Here is a 27084-nt window from a genome sequence, read left to right on the forward strand (position 1 = left end):
TATATTTATTTAAATGTTATAAAAATTAAAGAGAAAAGGAATTGGTAAGAGTGGTTGTATTTGAGAGTTGTCTGTTGGTTGTGGAGCGTGAAAACGAGACGGAAAAACCCAAACTCCTCTTATTATCCAAAATATACCTTAAAACTTCCCAGTTCTGAGACCAGACCTTAGTGCAGCGTAAGATTCAGGGGGGAGGGACTGGGGAGGCAGCAAATGAATCAAAGATGCTTTCAGATTTGTCCTCCTCTGCTACCTCCCCTCCAGCGATACAAATTCCATTCATCACAGTGTCCCCACCCTGGAGTGAGCCAGAGGTCGGGCTGTAGCTCGCTGCTGAGCCAGTCGCTGCTGATGCAATCCGCAGCGGAGCGCGCCCAGCTCTCCATCTTCCGCGCGCTTGCCGACCCTGAGCGCCACGTGTCACTGCACAGCCGCCTCCTCCAGAGGAGACTCACATTTACACCCAGGAGCCGGAGCCACGACCTAAGGCACGAGAAATGAAGGTAAGTGTATTGCTGAAGTTCATGCTGGAATGCAGCTACCCACCCACCCGGGATATCTCGGACTCTGGGTGGAGAGAGGAGGATGGAAGGACCAACTTGCTTTGTCCCCCGTCCTGGGCTACTAAGCGTGGGGATCTAGCCTCGTATCCACCCGCAGACGCTCCCGCTCCGGTATCCCGGTTCTGTAAATGCGGTACCCAGATTTAGAGGATGCCACAGCGCCTCTCCTACATGCTCCCTAGGCGGGAAGAAGGACCGTATCGTTGCCCAGAGATAAGGTTTGGCGAGGATGCTCGGACGCTCTTCTGGGTAGGTGTAATAGAAGTGGGAGGAGGTCCCTCTTAGCTGCCGAAAGCAGACAGCTTGTCTTTTAAGGTCCAGGTTCCTAGTGGAAACTTCCGAGTTACGGATCACTCGAGCTTCAGGGTTGCCCGAAGGACCGGAGCGTGCAGGCGGTGAACTCTAATTATCATCTGAGATAGCTGGCTCAGAGGCCAGCCTGAGGCGTTTTAAGATATTTTCCAGAGCCAGAGCTCTGGCTGTCTGAAAAACTGCCAGATCTGAAAAGCTTCCTTTCCTAAGGGAAATGATACTCTGTCGGCTGTGCAGTCACCTAGATTCCCGGAAGGAATATTCGAGTAATAAAATGTGGGTTTCAGGGAGCTATAGAGCGGAGCCTGAGCCACGTTTCAGTTTCTGAGGAGGCGGAGGAAGTTAGACACTCAGACTGCTCAAGCCTAGCTGGAGGGAATCCACACGTCACTTCTCCATCCCCACTGTGCTGCCCTCGCTTCTAGCCCTGACAGATAGATAACTTTTCTCTTTTTTTTCTTTTCCTTTTTCTCGTTTTCTCTTCTCTTCTCTCCTTTTCTCATTTCTCTCTCTCTCCTCTCTCCTTGCCTCCCCTCTTTCTTCTCTCCTTTCCTTTACATTCTTTACCTTATCTCACTAAATCATATGCATTTATAATTTTATACACATGCATTTAATGGATTCACTATCTTTCTTAGTCATTTGCTCATTCTGTATATATCTACCTTAAAATATAAGTTCCTAGACTCCATAGATGGGCAGTCTGTGTATAGGGAAAAGCTAGAAGACGCAAGCCAGCTGAGCAAAGGGTTTAAATTCCCCAGCTGTGGTCCCCTTGGCAAGGCTCAAATCTGTATAACTAATGAAGGGGGCTAAGCCAAGATGGCTCCTGCCTTGTTGGGAAGGAGTGGTACAGGGGTGAGTGGTGCGTTTCATCTTAATTTGCTTTCTGAGTCATAGAGACAAAGGATGGAAAGTTTTTTTCTTTTCTTTTTTTTCTTTTTTCCTTAAATGTCTCTGAGGGCCGGGCTTAGCACATACCTGTAGTCTCAGTGCTTGTGGGGTAGAGAGAGAAGAATCAAGAGTTCAGGGCTATCCTTGGCTATACAGCAGCCCCTAGCCACCTTAGGCTGCAGGGGACCCTGGGGGTTGGGGGGGAAGTTGTCGGGGAAAGTCTGTATAAGAATTATTTCCAGTGTGGTGGCGCACACCTTTAATCCCAGCACTCGGGAGGCAGAGGCAGGCGGATTTCTGAGTTCAAGGCCAGCCTGGTCTACAAAAGTGAGTTCCAGGACAGCCAGGGCTACACAGAGAAACCCTGTCTGGGGGGGGGGGGAAGAATTATTTCCAGCTCATTGGATCCTGATGCTTTATATTTGTAATGGGTTGGAACTTTTTGGAAGGAAGTTTAAAACTTGATAAAGCTCTCTGGTGTACCCGTGATGTTGCAGGATATTTGATCACACTGTGAGCCCTGAGTCTGTGTTACAGTGTGGCTCTGCCCTTAGCACACACCTTTAATCTCTCCTGAACAATGAAGGTGAGGTTAGTCTGTAGAAAGAAACACCCATGCTTGAAAGTGCTGTCTAATAGAGTGGCAGACAAAGCGACGGATCAGAGAAAGATGTGACAGGCTAGGGTACATCCAACTCTCACAAGAACAGAGAAGAATGGGGTGCCACTTAAGAGAGAACAGTAGAGAGGAAGAAGGCAGTTTTACAAGGACAGTTATAGAGAGGCAGGTTGCAGAGAGAAAACAAGCTAGACACAGGTGAAGACAGAACAAGCCAGTGAATGAGAAGGAGCCAGAAGTTGCCAAAGTTAGTTTGAGGTCAAGCAGAGCAATTCAGTCAGAGGCTGACAGAAGCAAGTTTGCATCGGTCAGCTTGGAGAGGAGCTTGAGCCAGGACAGCTGAGTTGAACCAGCCAGCCAGAGCTCAGAAAGAGCTAGGAAGGGGTGAGTTTATGGAGCAGGAAGTCTCAGAGGCTGAAAGCATTCTAGGCCTGGATTAGATTGTATGGAGGCTAGACGCTTCCAGGTTTAGGCTGAGGTTAGCAGATGGAGGTGGTAAGCCAGCAGACGACGACAGTTACTTCAGGAGGAGAAAAGCTATTTTACAGTGACTCCCTTGTTTTTGTGATTGTGGGTTTTATTCCCATCTCATTTGTGTCCATGAGGGAACGGCTTGGAAGCTGTCACCAGTGGAGAGGTTAGGGTTACTCTGAAGTCCTACTTAAGCGCAGAAATAAAGACTCTGCCTGGGTATCCGGGTTGGTGACGCCTTTTGGGGTTTCAGGATGCATGCTTCATAGAAAGCTTTTTGTGGTGGTGCTGTGAGATGACTGGCAAGAGTTCTCTCTTGTACTGGCTAGTTTTGTGTCAACTTGACACAGGCTGGAGTTATCACAGAGAAAGGAGCTTCAGTTGGGGAAATGCCTCCACAAGTCCAGCTGTAAGGCATTTTCTCAATTAGTGATCAAGGGGGGAGGTCCCCTTGTGGGTGGCGCCATCTCTGGGCTGGTAGTCTTGGGTTTATAAGAGAGCAGGCTGAGCAAGCCAGGGGAGGCAAGCCAGTAAAGATCATCCCTCCATGGCTTCTGCATCAGCTCCTGCTTCCTGACCTGCTTGAGTTCCAGCCCTGACTTACTTGGTGATGAACCGCAATGTGGAAGTGTAAGCTGAATAAACCCCTTTCCTTCCCAACTTGCTTCTTGGTCATGATGTTTGTGCAGGAATAGAAACCCTGACTAAGACATCTCTATTCCTTCAAAGCCTGCTAGTCATATTTCTTTATTCATTAAAAATTTTTTTTCATGTATACTTTAGTTGCATGTAGATCTGTGTACCACATACATACCAGAAGAAAGAACTGGAGGTACAGATTTTGAGTCACCATATAGATGCTAGGAATTGAACCTGGGTTTTCAGCAAGAGCGTCCAGTGTTCTTACTCTCTGAGCCATCTCTCCAGGCCCTAGAGGAGAGCTTTTGAGAGTTTATTCTCTGTCCACTATGGGAGTCACCAGGATAGAACTGAAGAGACGAGGCTTGCTACCTTTGCCCGTGAAGCCATTTCACTGAGCCATTGTCTTTTGTGTGAATGTATATGATATGTGCTTGTGTCTGCATGTTTATTTTTTTATTTTATTATTTTTTAAAAAGATTTATTTATTTATTATATGTAAGTACACTGTAGCTGTCTTCAGACACTCCAGAAGAGGGCGCCAGATCTCGTTACGGATGGTTGTGAGCCACCATGTGGTTGCTGGGATTAGAACTCTGGACCTTCGGAAGAGCAGTCGGGTGCTCTTACCCACTGAGCCATCTCACCAGCCCGTGTCTGCATGTTTATGTGTGTAAGTGCATGCATACACACGCCAACACTTATGTGCTGAGGTCAGAGAGCAACTTCTCACACTCTTTGCCTTCCTTGTTTGAAACAGGGTCTCTGTTGTTAGCTACTGAGTTATGTCAGGGAAGCCAGCCTGTGAGTTTTCAGGAATCTAAGACATAGCATCATCACCTCACTTGGAGTTACTGAGCTCCGGGGACGTGTGAGGTCATATCCTTATGGTTCTGCTTTACCCACTGAGCCACCCAGCCCCATATGACTTCTTTATGTAATAATTCTAGGGGAACTAGCAGTTCACCACTGCTCAGAATAGTTCTTTGGAATCACTCACTGAATGACATCACTTTTAGAATTGAATGTGTATGCTCTTAAAATAGCGTAGAGAGTAGACATCTTACCTGCACCAGCATGGTATGTCTCACAGACACTTTTCTATCATATAAGCTAAGACTTTTTGGTGGAAAATGGTTTTCCCAAAACATCTGTCTCGTGTTTACTGGTTAATGGGAAAGATAATTAAACGATCTTAACTCTTATTTATTTTTAAAGATTTATTTCGTTTTTCCATTTGTGTGTGCATGTAAGCGTGTATACCACATGTCTGTGGGTGCCGTCAAAGGGCAGAAGATGGCCTTGTAACCCCTAGTTTGGGAATTGCAGATGCTTGTGAGCAGCCTGATGGTGTGCTGGGTACTGAGTTCAGATCCCCTGGAAGAACAGGAAGCACTCCTTACCACTGAGCCATCTCTCCAAGCCCCACTTTTGTTTGATTGTGTGGGGTTATCATGGAGTGTGGGGTTATTGTTGAGTGGGGTTACCACTGATTGGGGGGGGGTTAACACAGAGTGTGGGATATCTACCACCATGCGCTACCATACTTTAGGAAAGAGAAAATGTTAAATAATAATATTCTGGAAATATAGAAAAAGAATCAAAGTAAATAGAAAAGACAAACATGAGAAAATAATGGAAGAAAAGAGCCAACCATGGTGGTACAAACATGAAGTTCCTGCAATTTGGAACCAAAGCAGGAAGTTTGCCAAAAATCTTAGGTCAGTCTAGGCTGAATATTCAGTACAAGAGCAGTTAGGGCCATATATGCAGCAAGACCTTTTCTCTAATGAAAACAGAAAAACAAACAAAAACTCAAAATAACAACAAAACAAGAGGAAAAAACCCCCAGGAAGCTATATAAGGATATAATTACATAGTAAGCAATAGTTTCTCTTCTCTTCTCTTCTCTTCTCTTCTCTTCTCTTCTCTTCTCTTCTCTTCTCTTGTCTTCTTTTTTTGTTCCGAGACAGGGTTTCTCTGTGTAGTTCTGGCTGTCCTGGAACTCACTCTGTACACCAGGCTGGCCTCAAACTCAGAAATCCACCTGCCTCTGCCTCCTGAGTGCTGGGATCAAGGGCGTGCGCCACCACTGCCCAGAGATAGTTTCTAGTTATACTAAAGACCATGGCTCTTTAGGACTCAAAACCTGTTAACTTGCTTGTACATTAAAAGCAGTCTTAGGGGGCTAGAGAAATGGCTCAGAGGTTAAGAGCAATGACTGCTCTTCCAGAGGTCCTGAGTTCAATTCCCAGCAACCACATGGTGGCTCACAACCATCTGTAATGGGATCTGATGCCCTCTTCTGGGATGTCTGAAGGCAAAGACAGTGCACTCACATAAATAAAATAAATCTTAAAAAAAATAAAATAAAAGCAGTCTTAGCTTAAAAACCAAAAGCTGTTGAAGTTTGGGCCATTGCTAGGTATTGTAATGCTAAATTCTGTACGGGAAGCTATGAATGTATGAGTGAATTTTCACTCTCAAGCTTTTGTTGTGCAAACCTTATTCCTTGATTTATAACTATTGGTTAAATAAAATTGGCTACCGCCAAATTCAGGAGGGATTAGGGGTAGGCGTGCTGTGAGTTACTTGGCTGAGAAATGGGGAGAGACCTGGAGAAGGAGGAAGAAGAACGGGAGGGGAGGAGGAAGCCACAGTGGGGGAAGAAGGCCCATGAGCATGTGGCCAGGACTGTATCTGGGGTACATCCCTGGAGAGGCAGCCAGGCTGGCAGTTAGAAGAGTAGATTAGGGGTGACCCCCCCAGTAATTGTCAAAGCCAAATGGAATAACCATAGTCTGAGTCTCATTTATTCTTAAGCTAGTCAGGGATAAGCATAAAGTGGTTATCTACTATAAAAGCCAGTGCGTTTGTTTACTCTTTGTTTTGATATATTCACCTGAATATTTGATCAGTTGGTGCTGTTTATAGTCTGGACCTTAGTGTGTGCCTCTGGCGTTTTGGTCTTACCTGATGTCTACCTGTGGAAGCCTTGTTTGGTTTTGGTTCTTTGAGATGGCCTCGTGTAGCCCTCTATGACGCTGCATATATACACAGGGAACTTCTGGCACAGAGTTTGAGGTCAAACACTGATTCCTTATGAGCATAACCGTAAGTGAACTGCTGGGATGCTCACCCAGAGAAGCCATGGTTATTTGGCAAAGGAGCTCAGCTGAGATGTGGTTTGCATCCATCCCAAATGAGACAATGGCAGGTTTGTACCGGACAGTCATTGAGCATCCCATCACCACACAGAAGGGGAGTTCTGCCAAGTCTATTCATAACTCATCAGCTGGCTGGGGTGTTCTTTGTCCTGAATGTTTGTGCGTCAAATTGTGAAAATATAGTAAGTACTTCTTTGAACTCTGAAGATAAAAGATAAAAGTTAACTCTGAAGATAAAAGATAAAAGTTAGAAATGAGGGTGGAGCACAGTCATGGATGCCTGCAATCTAGGCATTTACTGTGGAGGTGGAGGCCCGAGGATCATTCAAGGTCACTCGGTTTAAAGTCTGAGGCCAGCCTGGGCTGTGTGGAACTTAAGATAACTACAGCCATAAAGTAGGCAGGGAGACAGTGTCTTGGTTAGGGTTCCTCTTATTGTGAAGAGGCACCATGACCACAGCAATTCTTATACAGGAAACATTTAATTGGGGCTGGCTTACAGTTCAGACATTTAGTCCATTATCATCACGGCAGGAAGCATGGCAGTGTGCAGGCAGACATGGTGCTGGAGAAGGAGCTGAGAGTTCTATATCTGGCCCATAGGCAACAGAGGGAGAGTGTCTTCCATACTGGGTGTATCTTGAGCACATGAGGTCTTGAAGCCTACCTCCACAGCAAGGCCACACCTACTCCAAGAAGACCACATCTAACAGTGCCACTCCTTAGGACCAAGAAATCAAACCAGAGTCTATGGGGACCATATTCCTACTCAAACTACCGCATTCCTAAGTGTTCCTTTTCAATAGTAATATTCTTACCAGCTAGTATTAAATTAATGAAAATTAATTACCCCTAATGTTTTTTCTATGCTCGCTTTTCCTGACAGCTTTACGAAGGGTTTTCATGCATATTTTTTATTTATTTTTACATTTATTCATTTAATTTTGTGCACACCTGAATGTGTGTATGTGTGTTTGGGCAAACGAGTACCGCAAGTTTGAGGGCAGTCAGGACAGCGTGCACTCCCATCTCAAAAACAAACAAACAAAGAGCCTCCCCAACAAAAGAGGATATAAATGTGTCTTTAATGTACTAGTTATATAATGCAATAATGACTTGGCAAACAATAGCTGGTTTAATTCTCATATACTTGAGCCTTATCATAGCTAGCTCTTTCTAAGGCTACTAGGCAGGCTTTACACTGTGTAGCAAAAGTGTTACCTTAGTATTTTAGTAAGAGAGTATTGTGTGGTCGTGTGCAAACCAGAGCGAACGGCGGTGAGGGGACAGCTTCGAGAAGTCAGTTCTCTCCTCACCACGGGATTCCTCAGGTTCAGGGCAGCAGGTTTGGCAGTGAGCACCTTTTCCCACTGACCCAGTCTGTAGGTCAGTCAATGGAGTGTGCAAGAGAGAGAGTGGGGACTGCAGACCAAGAGACTCGAAGAATGAAGACAAAACAGTCTATCTGGTCAAGTCTCAAGTCTCGTTTATTGGAAGGCAACTATGGGTATATATGCACACCCTGGAGAGTGCAGCTGGAGACACTTAACCACAAGTCCAGGATGTGTAGGAGAAAAGCAAGATGTTATCTGAGTGTGTTCAGCCATGGTGGGCTTCTTGCAAAAACATCATGCTAGGAAAACAAGTCTCTTGTCAGAGTGGAAAAGTACCAACCTGTAAGTAAACAGCCCGAGATGGCTGCAGAGATGGTAGCCGCTGAGTCTCTCCTTGGCTCACCTCGTTCTAAGTCTTGAGAAACAGCTGTGTTGAGAGGGGGCAGGGCGGCAAACACAATAAAGTGTAATAGAGGTTATCTCTATGGCAGGCAGCCTTCAAGGCCAAGAAGTAGCTAGTCCCTTCCCTCGGGCTTGGAGAAGGGTGGTCATAGCCACCCCAGCCAGTGCTGTTTTGTGTAACTACCCCTCTGTGCTGTCATAGCCTGTGCTATCTCCTTCTCCCTCTGTGCTGTCATAGCCTGTGCTATCTCCTTCTCCCATCTATAACTAACATCCTGGGTTCTTGGCTTCTACCCACAGATTCTACTGCTTGCCTCTCATGCACTGGCAAACAGATGCAGGCAGTACGGCTAACAGCAGAGGAGGATTTCTGTTCCTGGCTTGCTTTTGACTCAGAATCATGACCTCAGGTTACTGTAATGTGCACATGAAGCACATGAGACTTATGTGACACTGTGTAAGCCTCTGACCCTACTGAAGGTCTTGGGGCCCTGAGGGAGAAGACAGTGATACAGAGGCTCTGAACTCCTGTGCAGCCAGGGTGTGTGAGTGTGTGTGTGTGTGTGAGTGTGTATGTGTGTGTGTGTGTGTGTGTGTGTGTGTGTGTGAACTCAGCTGCACTCTATGGGATCTGCCAGTCTGATTTTTTTTTTTTTTTTTTGGTTTTTCGAGACAGGGTTTCTCTGTATAGCCCTGGCTGTCCTGGAACTCACTTTGTAGACCAGGCTGGCCTCGAACTCAGAAATCCGCCTGCCTCTGCCTCCCGAGTGCTGGGATTAAAGGCGTGCACCACCACGCCCGGCCAGTCTGATTTTCTTTTTTTTTTTTTTTTTTTTTCAGTCTGATTTTCTTAAACCTTAAAAATATTTATTGTATTTTTAAAAATTGTGTGTGCATGTGGGTGTGCATGAGTGTGTGTGTGTGTGTGTGTGTGCATATGGGAGTGTACTTACCCACAGAAGCTAGAAGAGGGCACTGGATCTCTTGGAGCTTGAGTTACAGGTGGTTGTGAGCAACCTCATACTCGTGCTGAGAACTGTGTGCTCTGGAGGAACAACAAGTACTTTAAACTATGTAGTCATTCTCTTCAGTCTGGGGAACATAGTGATAGTTTGATTATTTTCTTAACAATTCAAAAATTCTACACAGATTGTCTAAGACCAGTCTAGGCTCCTTAAGACCCTGCCTTAAAAGAAGAAACAAAATCCAAAAATAAATTTAAAAAAGATTATAACACTAAAAAATATTAAAGACCCCTAATTCACCTGCTTCCTAAACTGGGACTGTCATATATCAGGTTTCCTTACAGAGGTAAAACTATGTCCTGTAATTAGCAAAAATAACTTTAGGAGGAAACTAACTTCAGTAAGTTTCAACTCTTTGGAGGTCCGGCTACAGCTGACCCCAGTGGTAAACTGGCTTTTCTGTGTTTGACTCCAGCCATCCAGGAAAGGCTAACCAGCCAGCTTCCTCAGGAAATGGGACGGCCTTGTGCCATAGCAGAATGGGTTTGCCAAAAGCCCCAGTGGATCCTGTAAGCTCAGGTGTCTTACTCAGTGCTGCCCAGGGTTCTCATGATGCCAGGCAGCAACTGTGCTCTGTGGAGCTCAGGTTCTGTGGGTCTTTTCTGCTCCCCAAGTTATACACAGCTCAGGATTCACAAATGACACATGAGATCAAAGGAGCGCTTGAATCTGGGGCGTGTTGGAGCACACCCCATGAGTGCATTGCAACCATTACTGCAGAAGAAGACTGTTGGATCAGGTGGCCTAAGCCAGCCGGAGCCACACAGTGAGTTCCAGGCCAGTCTGAGCTACCCAAGACCATCTCTCAAAAACAAAGCTAAACAACAAAATAAAATAAAACAACCCAAAAAATAAAAATGGAAGCACTTCAGACCCAGTACGCATCTTCACCACAAATGTGAGTGAGGTCTGGAGAGGTGGCTTATTAGTTAAAGTGTGTACTTGCATGGCCTTGCAGGCCTGTTTCCTAGAACCCTGATTAACAAGGCAAGGGACTGAGGAAAAGACAAACTCATTCAGGTGAGCTGTCTAATGGCTGCCACCTGGGACCTCAGAGTGCTTACAGGCACAGCTCAGGAAGAGCAGGTTCATCACTCCCACAAGCCAAAACAAGAAAATATGCAAAAGTCCCAGTGGCCTATCTGTGGAAGTTGGGCTAAGGCAATTATCGTGTGAAGAGGTAGAGGCAGTGTACTGAACCGCCTCAGTTGATCTAAAGCGGACACGGAAACAGCCACATTTAAAAGCTACTTTTGTTTCATTTGATCACTTGAAACAGAGTCTCAACTAGTTGAGCTGGCTGGCCTGGAATTCACTGTGTAGTCCAGGTTCTAACACAGCTGCCTCAGCCTCTTGAGTGCTGGGGTTAAAGGTGCACATCAAATGCAGGTCCCTTGTGCTCTTCCACTCTCTCTCAACTGCTGGGATAAAAGATGCGTACCTTTAATGTGAAAGGGGGTGTGTGCTAGGCTACATTCCTTCTTCAAAGACCACGGGTGGTTAGGCTCTCTGAAGACACATGCTCAGGGGTGGTGGGATGCAGCCTAAGATGGGAAGCTCCAACCCCAGGGTGAGAACCGACACAGGCTGGGGCCAGGTGCCCCTGGGAACTTCAAGGAGTCGGGAATGGAGGGGACCCGGAGGCCAGCAAGGCGCCCTGGCCTGGGGGAGGGAGGAGCTTAGCTCAGGGATGAGTGTCTGGAGTGTCCTTCTTCGTGGAGATTCAGTCCGTGAAGCTCTCTGTATGATGCAGGCTCCTCCCCCAGCCCCCACAGGTTCTTGATGAGAGAGATAGTCCGTGTTTGTCCAAACTGTTTATTCACGGTAAAAATGGGTGCACACAACTTACTCAGGGTGGACCAGAGATTAAATACCTTTTGCAGGAGGGAATGTCTGGGAAGGGAAGCTTATTGGCTAAACGCTTTCGACAGGCCATCTAGATACCTCGCGCTACGTGACTAGTTTTCAGGATCCTCATGTGGGGTGTCGTGGTCATGGGCTCCAGGACAGGAACTGGGTCAAGAGTTGATGAACCACCTACCGTTCTCAGATATGAGAGTTACTGGGGTTTCTGAATCCGCCCAACCTTCCTAGCTTTTGTCTGGCGACAGGGCTCCACTTGCATAATTTACCAACTTTCATACATTTGTCAAACAGCATAGCAGGCACTAGACATTTAAGAATGCGGTCGCTGTTCTGGAGCAGAACAAGACATGGCCGCCATCCAGTATTGTACTCACCCTACAAAATGTGGGGTTGAACTGGTTTCTTCAACTTGCACCACTTTGCAAAGAGGACCGCCCCACAGAGAAGCTTGGGTCTTTCAGTTTCCAACCTTTTGGGTAAAGTCAGCAGAAATGACTGTTGTCACCTCCGAATTGATACTGATCAAGCTAAAATCAGAATGGAGTCAGTCACGCCTAAGTTCCAAGTCACCCACTCTTCTAGATTCAACAGACACAAATCATTCCCTCTGCCAAGCCCTTATCAGCTATTTGCTGGTGGTAACCAATCAGTTTGTATGTCTGATAAGTATGTTAACCCATCATTCGGTACATCTGATAAGCATTCTAGTTTGTGGAATAAAGTGTCTTGTAATTTTGAAATAGAACAATATCAACCAAGCCAGGCATGATGGTGCATTCTTTCTTTTTTAAAGAAAGAATATGCCGGGCGTGGTGGCGCACGCCTTTAATCCCAGCACTCGGGAGGCAGAGGCAGGCGGATTTCTGAGTTCGAGGCCAGCCTGGTCTACAAAGTGAGTGCCAGGACAGCCAGGGCTACACAGAGAAACCCTGTCTCGAAAAACCAAAAAAAAAAAAAAAAAAAAAGAAAGAATATTTGGGGTGTGTGTGTGTGTGTGTGTGTGTGTGTTGGGGGCGGCACTATGGTACACTTGTAGTCTGACTCGTGGGGAATCAGTTCCCACAAGCCATGTGGGTTTGGGGATCAAACTCAGGTTGTCAGGCTTGGTGGGATGCCCTTTGTCACTGAGTTATGTCTGCAGCCTGTTGTGTTGTTGTCCTTGGTAAGCCTTTATTTAAATCTCTCCCAAGGTTTGCCTGGCAGAAAGCATCTGCGGGAGGGAATATCTTGGCAGCACAGTTCCCGTTTCTTTTTTCACACACACATTTCCTCTCTTTAAAAAAAAAAAAATCAAAGCTTTTCTTGCACTCACTCCAAGGGATAAGCCACAAAAGTTGCTAGGGCATGGAGAAATGAATAACTTAGGTCATTATGTCCCAAGCCTTCCTCTAATCACAGTACCGTAAATCCCCTGTCTATTCTCCCAGCTTTGCCTCAACAAGAAGCCACTCCCAATCACAGCCAAGAATTTGTGTGTCCCACTAGTGGGGCTCCTGACTGCCAGACAGAGCAGGGCTGAGACCCTTTGTTTAAAGACCTTCATTGCCCCATTCTCTGAAGTCTGGTGAGTCTCTCAGTGCCTGAGGATCAAAGCTTTCAGGACAGTTTGCCGCATGCATTTCTCCGAAATTTCCCAGAGGCTAATCTGGGTGGTTTAGGCATCTTACCAGATACCTCTTCTGTAACCCCAGTGGCACCTGGCTTTATCTTACCCACCCGAGGCACCTCCTGGGCCATCACACTGAGACAGAGCCAGAAAGAATTGGGGCAGTTAGAAACCAGTGCTGACCATCCATCTAGAGACACCTACCATGTGGACAAACAGTGCTGCAGACATCTACCTGCTTGCTTCACAGGTCAGAGACCCTCTGCTGACATACAGCAACTGGGAGGACTTGGAGGGAGGAATGAGACAGGGGTATGATGCATTATAATCTAAAAAAAGAAAAAAGAAAGAAAAGAAGAAAAAGAAAGAAAAGCGGGAAAGAAAAATGTCCTCTGCTTGGTGACCTTGCTGTTTGGTGACCTTGCTGGTTTAGGGTGGAGCGCTGGTGCCAGGAAGAAATCAGTTATCTTGTATACTAGGAGAAGACAAGTCCCCCTTCTCCACCCCCTACATAATTCTCCTTGTTATGGTCATGCGGTCTTCTACAAACACACAGTCCTGCCTGAGCTACCTTGACTGTTCTTTCCTGAAACCTCCTGCTGAGGGCGAAGCCACAGATGGCTTTATGGAATGTGACCCAGCCAGTTAGCACAGCCAAGGTGGGTACTCCTCGGAGAGGAACTACCCTGAGGGTCCTGAGGACCATGTGTCCTGAGGACGTCATGCTGTTGTGGAGTTCTGCTCTGCTTGCTGCCCTCACATCCCTCCTAATCTAAGAATTGTATGAAAACTCTAAGGAGCTCCCAGTCTCTCACTGGGCAGTGTCTCTGGCACTCACAGTACTAATGCTTGATCTGTCTCAGGCATTGCTGCTGGAGCAGATTAATGATTCAATCTCCACCCTAGGAGAGAACTTAGGATGTAGATTGCCAGCAATGACCATGACCTTTAGGGAAAAAAAAAAAAAAACATTTGGAAAAATAAAATTGTTAGTGAAGCTAAGTTAAGATGTTTTTGTTATTGGCTCTGATGTAGAAAATCTTAGGGAACAATTTGAAGTTCAAAAAGGCACATCTTCTTAGTTAAGTTAGGGACTTTTTATGGTCAGGGACCAAGAACAAAGGCAGCACTGACTGACGTGACTCTCACTGAGGCTGACTAGTGATGACCAACTCTGGGGATTTAAGGTAGATATGACTGAAGGTTGGTATTTTGTTTTTTGGTTTGGTTGGTTGGTTGGTTGGTTGGTTGGTTTGGTTGGTTGGTTGGTTGTTTGGTTGGTTGTTTGTTTGTTTGTTTGTTTGGTTGGTTGGTTGTTTGTTTGTTTGTTTGTTTGTTTGGTTGGTTGGTTGTTTGTTTGGTTGTTTGGTTGTTTGGTTGGTTGGTTGGTTGTTTGGTTGGTTGGTTGGTTGGTTGGTTGGTTTTCCGAGTTAGGGTTTCTCTGTGTAGCCCTGGCTGTCCTCGAACTCAGAAATCCGCCTGCTTCTGCCTTCCAAATGCTGGGATTAAAGGTGTGTGCCACTACTGCCTGGCTATATGACTGATTTTTAAAAGGATAAATAATAAAAAATCCTTTCTTGGTAACCGAAAATTACTGCCTCCCAGTAAGAGAAACTGGCTGAGTAAACCACGCTGCTTGCTTACACTTTGCTAAACTATAACAAGTTGCTTAGTTACAAATGTAAGTAGGTTCTTAGGAATAATTTGTTTTCTTTACCTGTGCTACAAAATGTTGTTTCTTGCAAAGGAAACATACTGTTTTTTTTCATAATCATTCACTAGAACTAAAACCTAATCACCATCGTAATTTTATACTGTTTGAAAGATTTTGCTGGGATATAAACTATGGGAGAAAAAAATAGCGTTGTTGCAGCATCATTCCTTCCACCTGCCAACTGCGTGTATATTTTTATAAACACACAGTTGTTTTTAATTTTAATTTAATTAAAGTTGGTTTAATTTTTTTTTTCAGTCTGCTTTTCTATCACTCTAGGTACATGCTAAGAATGTGGTCAGTCCTGAGGCATATGCAGAGTAGTTGAACAACAAAGCATAGACAAAAAGCATAGACCCTGATTACTGTATTCAGGGTCTAACAAGACCCATCAAGATACAAAGGACACAAACCTCAGCTGTATTCACCTCGAGTCTACTTCCTTGTCCTAGCCCAATGCCAAATTCCTGCCAAATTCCTAAATCAGCCCAAAGAGCTCTCCACATCTCCCCTGTTTTATTTCATAAACAAGAGTTCCTCTGCCTTAGGTTGTTCAGACAAGAACACCTTCCTTACCCATCATGGAATATGTATTATCAAAAGTAATGCATTTCTGTCTTAGTTAAGACTCTGTACGGAATCTCATCCATCAGTTGACTGCTAGGCTGTTAAATTAATGGCTCTGTCTGGGGATTCATTTTTAGTTTCAAGCCATGTATTTTGGCCACCAACATGCTGATGTTGTTAAAGGCAAGTTTTTTTTTTTTTTTTTTAAAGATTTATTTATTATATGTAAGTACACTGTAGCTGTTTTCAGACACTCCAGAAGAGGGAGTCAGATCTTGTTACAGATGGTTGTGAGCCACCATGTGGTTGCTGGGATTTGAACTCTGGACCTTCAGAAGAACAGTCGGGTGCTCTTACCCACTGAGCCATCTCACCAGCCCCTAAAGGCAAGTTTTATTGAAATGGGCAGGAATAAAAGTATTCCCAGGACAAGAAGGGTTATTCTATCAGCAGTATCTGCAGTATTCTTTAAATTCATAATCTTGTTGTACAAAGTTAAGATATCCAGAGGGGTGTTAGAATTATGCCAAATACCCTGCAAATAAATGTCTTTGAATTTTCTCCCAATTATAGTGACTATTATTGTAAATTTTAGAAGTAACACAAATCCATTGGTATTTAGCATGATCCTTGAGATGGCTTCCTACTCTGAGACTCTGAACCTCCTCTCCTATAATTTGAATAGTATCATAAAGAGCATCAATCCATTGTTCCAAACGCCTATCTAAGTCTTCTTGAATACTCAGAGCATTAGAAACATTTTTTTTTTTTTTTGCTAAATGATTAACAAAAGTGGCTGTCTTAACTTCTTGTGTCAAAGCAATTGCAGAAGCAGTGGTATTGGCTGTTAATGTAATCAAAGCCTCTATACCAGCAATAATCAAGCCCACCGCCCTCTTGCTTCTGCTTAAAGCTTGACTCACTTCTTCCAGGATTTGTAGGCTTTTTTCAGAATGCCAAGGTCCTGTTATACTCACAGACAGTAAAACAAAAGTTGGTTGATAGACCACCATCACAGAAATGCCAGATTCCAGCACACTAACACAGTTAGAAAGTATACAATCAACTCAACTTATATTAAATACTGTAGAAGAAACAAAGTAATCTTAACATGACCAACTAATAAAAGATTGGGAGCTTTAACACATGCACTAACACTTGTTTGAAATCCAGATCCTGTCCCAATTTTGTCTATTGCCAACGTAACTTTATAGAGAGTGGTAGCTAACTTCCAAATATGATGTTAGAAATGGCTTGTGATTGCCAAAGGCCTATGGACATCTCCTTTACCCAATGTTTGATTGATTCCCTGCCCAATCAATAATTCACATATTATTGGAAACATTAAACCACATTGGGGGTTGATTATAACATTTTCTCCATTTAACAGTTGTGTGAAATGCCTGTTCCACATTCTTTGTGGGTTCAGACCCACAAGGCCATATCTCAAGAGGATCTGGGGCAGATTCCTCATAATATTTAACTGTGTCCATCTCTATGCTTTGTGTTACGGTTTGTGAAATGTTTTTTTTTTTTTTCCAAATCTGCGTGAACACAGAAATATACCCATCATTTGTACTGTTCTTCACAAAACAAACAGGAATCCCATCACCAAATGCATTGAAAGTCATGGTCTTATTATGAGTTGACTCCCTTGCCCAGGGAGATCCAAGAAGTTGAATATTATTACCGGTCTAGACCACCCAGTGTATCAGTGGTGGGTCAGGAACATAGGCTCAGTGGACTTCACTGTGTGCAGGAATCCTCTTCATCAGTAAGGGAATCAGCAGGGAGGTGGGATTGTTCCATGTGTCACACCAGCCCTTCGGGCAGCCATCATGCTCCATTTTCCTTCCTGTGAAAAAACATAAATGTGGCCTCTTTCCCATATGAGTACAGGGTCAGGTCCATGCTGAAGAACTGCTGTGGGTACATGAGAGGTAGCAAGAACGCAAACAGCCAGCACTTGGTCCTAGTCTGTATAATGTATCTGTTGTTGGCTGATGGCTTCCTACTTTCTCCAGAGATATTCATCTCTCATCAGTTAATTGCCCAGGGGAATTAGGATTTGCACCGCCCTTGAGAATATCAAGGGCGATGAGAATATCTCCTGTGGTAAGCTTAAGATGAGGTCTCAGCCAATTAACATCTCCTAACAGCTTCTTAAAAATCATTTAAAGTAAGTGTTGTCTTATTTGAATTTTCTGTGCCACAATTTGTTTAGGATATAACTGATGTCCCAAATATTGAAAAGGACATATTGTATTTGAATCTTTTCTGAAGCAACAACTAACCCCCAAGATTTTAAAGGTTGTAGTAGAACTCCTTCAGAGGGATCAGCTAATAAAATATCTACCATTTAGTGAATAATATACACAGAAGAATTCAATGTCCTAATCTCTTATACTGAAGCAGCAACAAACATGACATAATGTAGGGCTATTGGCCGTTCCTTGAGGCAAAACTTTCATAGGTTCTTTCTTTCATGCATATGAGTATACTGTAGCTGTCTTCAGACACACCAGAAGAGGGCATCAGATCAGATTACAGATGGCTGTGAGCCACCACGTGGTTGCTGGGATTTGAACTCAGGACCTCTGAAAGAGCAGTCAGTGCTCTTAACTGCTGAGCCATCTCTCCAGCCCCCATAGGTTCTTTAAATTACAAGCAGGCACACTAAATGCAAACCTTTTGCAACCATCAGGATGTGAAAGAACAGTATAAAATAGTATACGGTCCATGGTTTCATTAATTTTTTTTTTTTCGAGACAGGGTTTCTCTGTGTAGCCCTGGCTGTCCTGGAACTCACTCTGTAGACCAGGCTGACCTCGAACTCAGAAATCCACCTGCCTCTGACTCCCGAGTGCTGGGATTAAGGGTGTGTGCCACCATGCTTGGCTAATTAATCTTTTGTAAATCTTGTAATAATCTCTCCTGGCCTGATTTTTTTTTTTTTTATTAATTACAAATATAGGTAAGTTCCAGAGGGAAATAGAAGGTTCATGTGGACAGCTTGGAATTGCTCCTGCACTAGCTGTTGAGCCGCCAGAGAGTTTTTTTCTAAAGTAAGAGACCATAGATCTACCCATACAGGAACATCACTTTTCCAAGTAATTTTATCTGCATGGAGTGCCAATGGTCTCCATTAAAAATACCCAAAATCTGTTTACCTTTGCTGGGGATAGCTATAATGGGTGCTAATTCTCTCTGATTTTGCTTTCCTAACCTTTGGTTAGGCAAATAACCACAATCAAATATTTGTTGAGTAACTTTGTTATTTGGACTGTGTAAAAAGACTCCCATGTCCTTGGCAAATTAGAAACAATGTAAGGTTGAATATATCCTTGGTGGCCTTCCTCATCCTCCCAGTGTAAGAGACCACTGCTTTGCTCAGGGCTCTGACTTTGCCCTGTCCCTGTAATTTAGTAACAGTAGTTGTTTTAGGCCAAGATCCAAGTCAATGAACAGAAGTGATTGCAGATACATCTGCTCCTGTATCCAGCAGCCCTGTAAAAATTTTTTCCATTTATTCTTAAGCTAGTTCAGGTCTTTCAGCTTTTATTGCTTGAGCCCAATAAGCATAAGAAGAACCAAATCCTTTTGACCCTCGAACATTAGCTTTAACCTTATTGTTTATCATAACCAACAGTATAAGGAGTAATCGAGCATTTCTCTGTCTTGGTTGAAGGGTAGTGAAGCCGTCATAATTTTAATTTCCCTGGTATACTCTGCACATATAACTCCTGGTGCAGTCATCAGTCCTGCCCTAGTGGCACTGATTCTTCCCAGTTACAATCCTACAGCGTCTGGCAATAGCGGGCCATATATTTCAGTAGGAAGAGCCTGCATCCCCATCTCAGGAGTAAATACCGTGTAGGTGGAGGGTCTGAGGTCTAGTCCTGAACCGCCTGGGGTGGCTCTGAAGAGATCCTGAAAGGATTGTTTTGCTGAGGAACTAACTGCATGGCCCCAATAACATTGTTTCCGGGCCTGGGGCTGGCCCCCTCACCAGTTTCCCTGAGGGAGAGGATTTCCTAAGTCATCCTTCTTTGACCTGCATTTATTAGCCCAGTGTGTCCCTCTCCTGTAACTAGGACAGAACCCTGGTTTTCTCTAATTACTATTACTATTTTCCTCCATTCTATTTGGATAATTCCTCACTTGGTGCCCTATCTGCCCACACCCAAAACAACTTTCTGGAGGCCCATTAATCCTCTTCTTTCCTTTTCCAGTCTGTTGAAACAAAACTTGTCATACAGTTTTTCCCTGTAGTGTGGCGGCCATGGCCACCCATAAGAGGGTCCAATGTTGGAGCATAATCTAATATAGTCTGTAATAGTTCCAGTCTTTCTGTAAGGTCTTCTGGTGGCCTGACAGGCTGTGTTTGCATTCTCATAAACCAATTGTTTTACTAAAAGCATCCCAAGCACTAGCATCTCCAAACACTCTCCCAGATGCTTTCATCAACCTACCAACAAACTCCTGAAAAGACTCATCAGGTCTCTGCCTTATTTTTGAAATATCTTAAGACAAATCCCCTTTAGTAGGCAAGGTATTCCAGGCCCCGCGAGCAGCAGCGCCAATTTGAGCGTAAGTACCAGGATTAAACTGTAACTGATTCTGTATATCCTGATATTGACCTTCTCCGGTTAACATCTCGTAAGTAAACAGATAGTTAGCTCTAGCATTTAACTCCTGCTGTCTGCTGGCATCTTTCAGAAAGTTCTGTTTTCCATAGCAGATAATCTCCTCCTCCCAAGCACACATGAGCTAATTGTTTCCAATCTGCAGGATGAAGAGCCTCAGTGGAGTGTCAGGGGATGCCCTGAGGAAGGGGAGGGGCCCAGGGGATGCCCAGGGGAAGGGGAGACCCACACCCTGCCAGAGTTTTATCTATTCTCTGGTCTGTCAGGTGTGGGAGAGCTGCCATACACTTTCCACTCAGCCCTGGGTGAGAATTCCTCTGACCCACTCTTTGGGGGTTGGCAAAGGGGCAGCCCTACCTGGGAACCCTGGAGCTACTTTGCTAAAGCCACCAGAGTTATGGGAGAGAGGGATGAGGGAAGAGAGGTTCCCAACACCGGTGAGAGTGAGTGCAGTGGATCTTGATGAGCAGAGACTCTCTATGGTTTTTGAACTTTATTATAGAAAGGCGGGGGGGGGGGGAGAGAGAGAGAGAGAGAGAGAGAGAGAGAGAGAGAGAGAGAGAGAGAGAGAGAGAGAGAGAGAGAGGAGATGACAAAGAGAGAGGAGGGAGGGGTGAGAGAGAGGGGTAAGAAGTAAGAGAGTGAGAAGTAAGAGAGCAAGAAGGGGGGGGGGCTGAACAGCCCTTTTTATGGTCTTTACTGTTGCTAGGTAACTGGGGAGGAGTTTAGCCTGAAGGTCAGAAGCTTGGGCCATTGCCTATGTGACTTCTAGCCATGCTTCTCTTGTGGGGGCTGTGGGGTGCGATAACTTAGGCAGGTGCCAGAGTTCTAGGAGCATGAGGGAACACCTACCGTGTCATATAGGTGAATTATCACCCTTCAGGGTTCAGACCTCAGCTCAACTTTAGACCAGCCTGCAATCCCCCCACAGTGGAGAGACTATCTATCATGGCCATGGTGAATGGAGCAGTAGGTCCATACTGAGCACAAGCAGTTTTCAATTCCTTTAGCTACTTCAAAGGAATGGGAGTGTGGTATCTAACAGGTTCCCTTCTTGATCCTGTGCTTCAAGGACACAGGGCATTGCAGAGCATGTCCTTGTATGTCTTCCCCTCGTTCTATAGCTGTTTCAGTCCTGCCTGAAGAGGTGATAACAGAGTAACTCTAGGATTTAAAGTAAGAGGTTTCCCCTCATTTCTGTTGCTCTTTAAAGACACTGGAGGAGGCAAAACCTTCATTTTTTGGCTCTACTATTGATGCGTCCTCCTTGGAATCTGAACTTTCGATGCTCTTTTGTTCTCTGAGAACTTGCTCAAGTCTTTCAACAAGTCGAGCTAATTCTTGTTGTTTCATCTTCTGTCTCTGGGATATCCTTGTCTATTCCTTTGCAAAAAATACCTTAAGCGAATCCCGAGAAGGAGGCCTCATTATGATACTTGGCAGCCTTTTCCTCTAGTTCAATCTTCTCTCTAGGATCAAGAGGCGCGTCACTCTTTCCTGCCTTGTCCGACACCTCAGAAATAAGTGTGGTTGGAACAGCTTTGTTCTTTCTCCCATGTCTGTAAACTTACCATACCTTCCTCAGAGAGCCAAGGACAAATTTCTTCTATAAAAGTCAGAAACTGGGCAAGCTGTTTTTGACTTATCTTGGCTCCTCTAGATTTTAGCAAATCTTTTTTTTTTTTTTTTGGTTTTTTGAGACAGGGTTTCTCTGTATAGCCCTGGTGTCCTGGAACTCACTTTGTAGACCAGGCTGGCCTTGAACTCAGAAATCCGCCGGCCTCTGCCTCCCAAGTGCTGGGATTAAAGGCGTGCGCCACCACCGCCCGGTGATTTTAGCATATCTTTAAGCATATGTATAAAACGCATTCCACCATTACCTTGCCCCATTCTTACAGGGTTAACTCACTGCCAGCCCCAATTTTCTTTATTTTCCTTTGCACACGCTTCCTTTTCCCAATGTGTCCTTCACTGTACCCTGTGTACTTGAGCCCTCCATGTTGAGATACCATCTGACCAAGCCAGCTCAGTCAGTCAATGGGGTCTCGAGGGAGGGAGGGAGGGAGGGAGGGAGGGAGGGAGGGAGGGAGGGAGGGAGGGATTGTAAGGAAAAAGACAACTAGACAACACTATAACATGACTCCACTGGGGACCACACAAACAGCAGCTTTCTGTGGTCACGGAGGATGTACATTCAAGAAGGAAGGTGTCCTGGGTGGGTTTTAATGTTCTCTTGACACACTCCAGAGTCCCCGAGAAGAGGAGACCTCTCTGGTCTCTGCTGCCCCTGTCCTGGGATCCCAGCCCTGCAGCACAGGAGTAAAGTCTGATTAGGACAAAAGTCTAGGAAGATGACTCAGCAGCTGGGCTGGGTGGATGTAGCAAGGGAGGTTAAACAGGAGACAGCCCTGAGGGCCTCTGAGTGGGGCTGAGGAGACCTGGTTATAAGTAGGGGGAGGGGCCTCAGAATTTTCTATCCCAATGCCAAATTCCTGCCAAATTCCTAGAAGGCAGCACCAAGAGTTCTCTCTCTCTCTCTCTCTCTCTCTCTCTCTCTCTCTCTCTCTCTCTCTCTCTGTACATGAATTGCTTGTAGCCTGCTTGCTGGAGCATCCAAAGTGTGACTGTCTGTCTGTCTGTCTGTGTTTATATGTGTGAAGTTGCTGGAGCTTGTCTTTTGCTTCAACCCTTCTCTCTCTGTGTGTGTGTTTGATTTCCCCCCTTTCTTTGCTCTAATCCCTCGCTGTCATAGGCAGCAGCCCCCATCAGTGTCTGGACCAACATGGTCAGCTGCTCCCAGCACTGACCCCCCCCCCCCCCCCCCCCCCCCCCCACTGGCTGCCTGCCTGGGTTTGCCCTGTGGTGTCAGAGCTGGTCACCAGCGTCTGGAATCTGTCTTTGGTTTCTTTCCAATTAATGTGTTGGTTGAGAACGCCAATGCGTTCACAGGCTTCATTTCCTGTCCGCAGCTCACGATCAGGGTCTACACTGAGCTCCAGGCCAGTCAGGGCTGCAGAGGGACATATTGACACCTTGTTTTAGAGCAAAGTGAAAACAGAGGCAGGTAAGATCTTTAAAAATGTGATTTTCAAGAGAGATCATTTGTTTATTGTATGTGTGGGTGTGGCTATGGTACACTTGTAGTCTGACTCGTGGGGAATCAGTTCCCACAAGCCACGTGGGTTTGGGGAATTCAACTCAGGTTGTCAGGCTTGGTGGGATGCCCTTTGTCACTGAGTTATGTCTGCAGCCTGTGGTGTTGTCCTTGGTAAGCCTTTATTTAAATCTCTCCCAAGGTTTGCCTGGCAGAAAGCATCTGCGGGAGGGAATATCTTGGCAGCACAGTTCCCGTTTCTTTTTTCACACACACATTTCCTCTCTTTTAAAAAAAAAAAAATCAAAGCTTTTCTTGCACTCACTCCAAGGGATAAGCCACAAAAGTTGCTAGGGCATGGAGAAATGAATAACTTAGGTCATTGTGTCCCAAGCCTTCCTGTAATCAGGGCACGGTAAATCCCCTGTCTGTCTTCCCAGCTTTGCCTCATGAAGAAGCCACTCCTAGTCAGGGTGGAACAGGGTCACAAGTGCAACTACCATGCCCCTCCTCTTATCAAATAAGAAGAAAAGGGTCTCAGCGGTTTGTAACATGTACTGTTGTTACAGGAGACCTGAGTTCATTTCCTAGAACCCTTGTTCGGTTGCTCACAACAGCCTGTAACTACAATGGTATCCAGCAACCTCTTCTGGAGTCTGAAGGCACTCACAGGGCCATACACAGAGGCACACACTTCACATACAATTATTTGGCTAGGCATGATACTGCATACCCTTAAGCATCAGTCTCTGTCTGTCTGTCTGTCTGTCTGTCTGTAAATGTGTATAGTATTTTGTTTGCATGTGTACCATGTGCATGCCTGATGCTGTGGAGGACAGAGAAGGTTGTTGGATTCCCTAGAACTAACCATGATTGTGAGCTGTCTCATGGCTACTCAGAACTGAAACTGTGCCTCAGCAAGAGCAGCCAACGCTCTTAATCCTTGAGCCACCTTTCCAGCCTCTTAAATTTTATTATTATTACCATTTAAGATTGTTAGTGCTGGAGTTTGAACCCAGGGCCTTGCACATGCCAGGCAAGCATGCTATCTTCCTAGCTTTCTTTCTTCCTCTTAACTCTTAAAAATGTCTTTGCCTGAACTCCAGTTTGGCTCTCTGTCCCTCAAAAACCAGGGATCCAGTTTTACCTGAGATTCAAGATCTCTACAGGGCAAACAGAGTTCCTCCGGATGCTGTGATTGACAGTTCCCTGCCCAAACTGACAATGGCACTTAAGGTTATAAAGAGCTCACCAGGACCAGGCACACCCTTGGCACTGTCAACTCCAGGAAGCTTGATGGGCACGCTCAGCATGCTGGTGTTTGCTGTGGACTTAAGGACTTCCCAAGGAGTGGTGGGTGCCTGATTACGTCAGTTTTTGATGGACACAGCAGTCTGTCGAATGCCCAGTCTTGTGAACCAGTGAGGTTATCGGAGGGAGTCTATGGGTCGTTATGAGAACATGGGTGAGGGATGTCCTTGTGGCTTTCTCCTCAGAACCATGCACAGTTTGGAGTAGAGACTACCTGGCTCAGGCAGGGAACAATACAGTGGCAGCTAGGTCTGTGTTTGTTAATCAGGGCACACCAGGGAGCATAGCAGGCTTGCTGTGGTCACATGTGTACCCTCCTCCGTCCCCATTTCCTTCCTTCCTTCCTTCCTTCCTTCCTTCCTTCCTTCCTTCCTCCCTCCCTCGCTCCCTCCCTCCTTCCCTTCCTTCTCCCTCCCTCCCTCCCTCCCTTCCTCCCTCCCTCCCTCCCTCCCTTCTACTAAATTACTTAGAGAGTAATAGGCTTCTTTGTGGCATTTTCATAATACTTTTGCTTTATGCTTCCCCTTTCTGCCATGGTCTTCCCCTACTCTCTGCCCTCCCCTTTCCCACTGTACCCCTTTGGCCCCACTTACTTGGGTTTCTCTTCCCATGCGCTCCTCTCTCCACATAGCTTCCCATCTTGTGAACACCTAGATAGTTTCCTGGACTTTATCTACATTTATTCCCATCTAGCTGCAGGTATTAAATAATTGGAAGCTAGAATCCCCAAGTGGGAGATGACATATGGTCCCCACATCTTTATTCCCTACACAAAACAGTGCAACAACTGTTTGTGAAGTGTGATGGTTAATTTCGGTTGTATACTTTGCTACACTGAGAAGGACACAGAACAGTAGATACCCTGGGCATACCTCTGTAGTATTAACCCCAGATGGAGGGGGAGACCCACCTTGATTGTGAATAACCCACACCACAGGCTGGAGTTCTAGACTGAGTCAAATGGGAAAAAGGAAAAGCTGGTCCCAGCTTTCCTGTGTCAGATTCAAGTCTGCTCAGAGGTGAACTGGCAGCCTAGTTCCTGTCCCCTGCCTTCCCTCCACAGTAGGGCTGTTTCCTCTTCCTTGGAGAGCTGAAGTAAGCCCTTCTTCTAAACATTACTGTCTGTTGGGTATTTCCTCATACTAACCAGGAAGTAACTAATATGTCCAGAATTAACTTTGTGTCCAATATCACAGGTCTCCTGGGAATAACGTAAATTATGAGAGGAGAAAGCATAGGATTGGTATGCATGGCTTAGGCTCTAAATACATCCACACATGTCAGGCAGGGATCTGCAACCCCAGCAGCAGGGAATCTTACACTCACTGTCCTGCTTAGATTTTTGCCAATTTGACACAGACTAGAGTCATCTGGAGGAAGGACGCTCAGGTGAGAAAATGCCTCTGTGCAGACTGTCCTGTAGGTGTGGTCTTGGTTGTTGATTGCTGTGGGTGGGCCCGGCATACTGTGGGCATTGCCACCCCTGGGAAGGTGCTCCTGTCATGAATCCCCTCAGTGATGGACTCTGATCCCAATATGTGAGCCAAATAAACCCTAACTCCAGAGCTGCCTTTGCTCACGGTGTTTTTTTCAGCAACAGAAAGCACACAGATACACTTTTCCCATGAACACAGGATGACTGCAAAGCTGGAGATACTGAAGACCACTGAAGGGGCGTGGGGCTGGAGACAGGCAGAGGTTGCTGGGCTGGGCTGGGCAATCAGGGCTAGCTGGCAGGGGCAGTTCCTCCTGTTAAATCAGAACCAGATTTGAGCAGCAGCACCTTTATCTTTATGTGGTCATCATCACGGGGCCATGGGATGCTCCCCTTCTGTCTGCGTACGGAGTTATGCACGTGAGTGCAGTGCCTGTGGAGATGAGAAGGAGGAGTTGGAACTCCCCGAGGACTGAGGACTGGAGTTACAAGTGGTTGTAAAGAAAGTCTCCTGTGTGAGTGGCAGGAACCAGATTCCAGTCCTCTGCATGAGCAACGAGTGCTCTAACCACTGAGCACTGCCCCTCCAGCTCTGTAACTTGAATTTTAAGAGCAAAGTACCATCTAGTGCTGGGGTGCATGTACTCAGGAGGCAGAAGCAGGCATATCTCTGTGAGTTTGAAGCCAACCAGGACTACGGAGTGAGACAAAAGTGTAAAATAAAATGTCCTCTAAAGTCTTGAAGGAAATACCTGTTTTGTTTTTAGCCTCATTTAATTAGGTTTAATGTCTCCCACTCAGAACTTGAAATGTGAATCTATTTTTGTAAAATACAAAGCTTCGAGCCTAAGTGTTTCCAAACAAACACTGAAATCTCTAATCTCTACTTAGCCTCCGCATCTTGGTCCATCTGTCACTCCTGTGACAGAGCTTCAAGATGGCTGGAGGCTTTTCAGGCTAAGGCAGAGATAATGGGCAGCCCATAGGAAAGTGGGGGAGTGAGGGGTAGGCTCGGGTTTCTGGCCTGAGAGGAGCCTGGGGTGTCAGAAGCATTTAGCACATTCATTTTCTGTGTGACACTGGACTGCCTTGTAATCTGTCTGTATATGGCCACCCTGTGACACATTTTGTGTGGCAGTCTGAGGGAAGAGGAGACTCCTATTACCAGGTCATCTGTGGACCTGTCTCTCAGCAGGCTTGCCCTGTGCAGATTATAGAAGCAGGGGTAAGGAGATTTAAAGATTAGGTCATGGAGTGTTAATTGATTGTTCTTGCAAAAGGGACAATTGGATTTAAGAGATTTGTGAAGAAAATGCAGACAGACAGACAGACAGACAGACACACACACACACACACACACACACACACACACACACACACACACGGTGAAAGAATACATCCAGAATAAAGAAAATACCA

The 27084-nt window shown here is 45.5% G+C and overlaps 1 protein-coding gene across 1 annotated transcript in view; it reads left to right on the plus strand.

The window, feature by feature from the left end:
• Window positions 1-332: 332 nt before the first annotated feature.
• Bcat1 (branched chain amino acid transaminase 1) overlaps window positions 333-27084 on the plus strand; it is an 80729-nt gene continuing 53977 nt past the window's right edge. Inside the window, exon 1 of the mRNA XM_021164869.2 lies at window positions 333-503. Coding sequence (XP_021020528.1) covers window positions 498-503 — 6 coding nt within the window. The 5' untranslated portion in view covers window positions 333-497. The remainder of the gene's footprint in view (window positions 504-27084) is intronic.

The sequence above is a fragment of the Mus caroli genome, unplaced genomic scaffold, assembly GCF_978045245.1.
Source record: "Mus caroli unplaced genomic scaffold, Mus_caroli_1 scaffold_7, whole genome shotgun sequence".
NCBI lineage: Eukaryota > Metazoa > Chordata > Mammalia > Rodentia > Muridae > Mus > Mus caroli.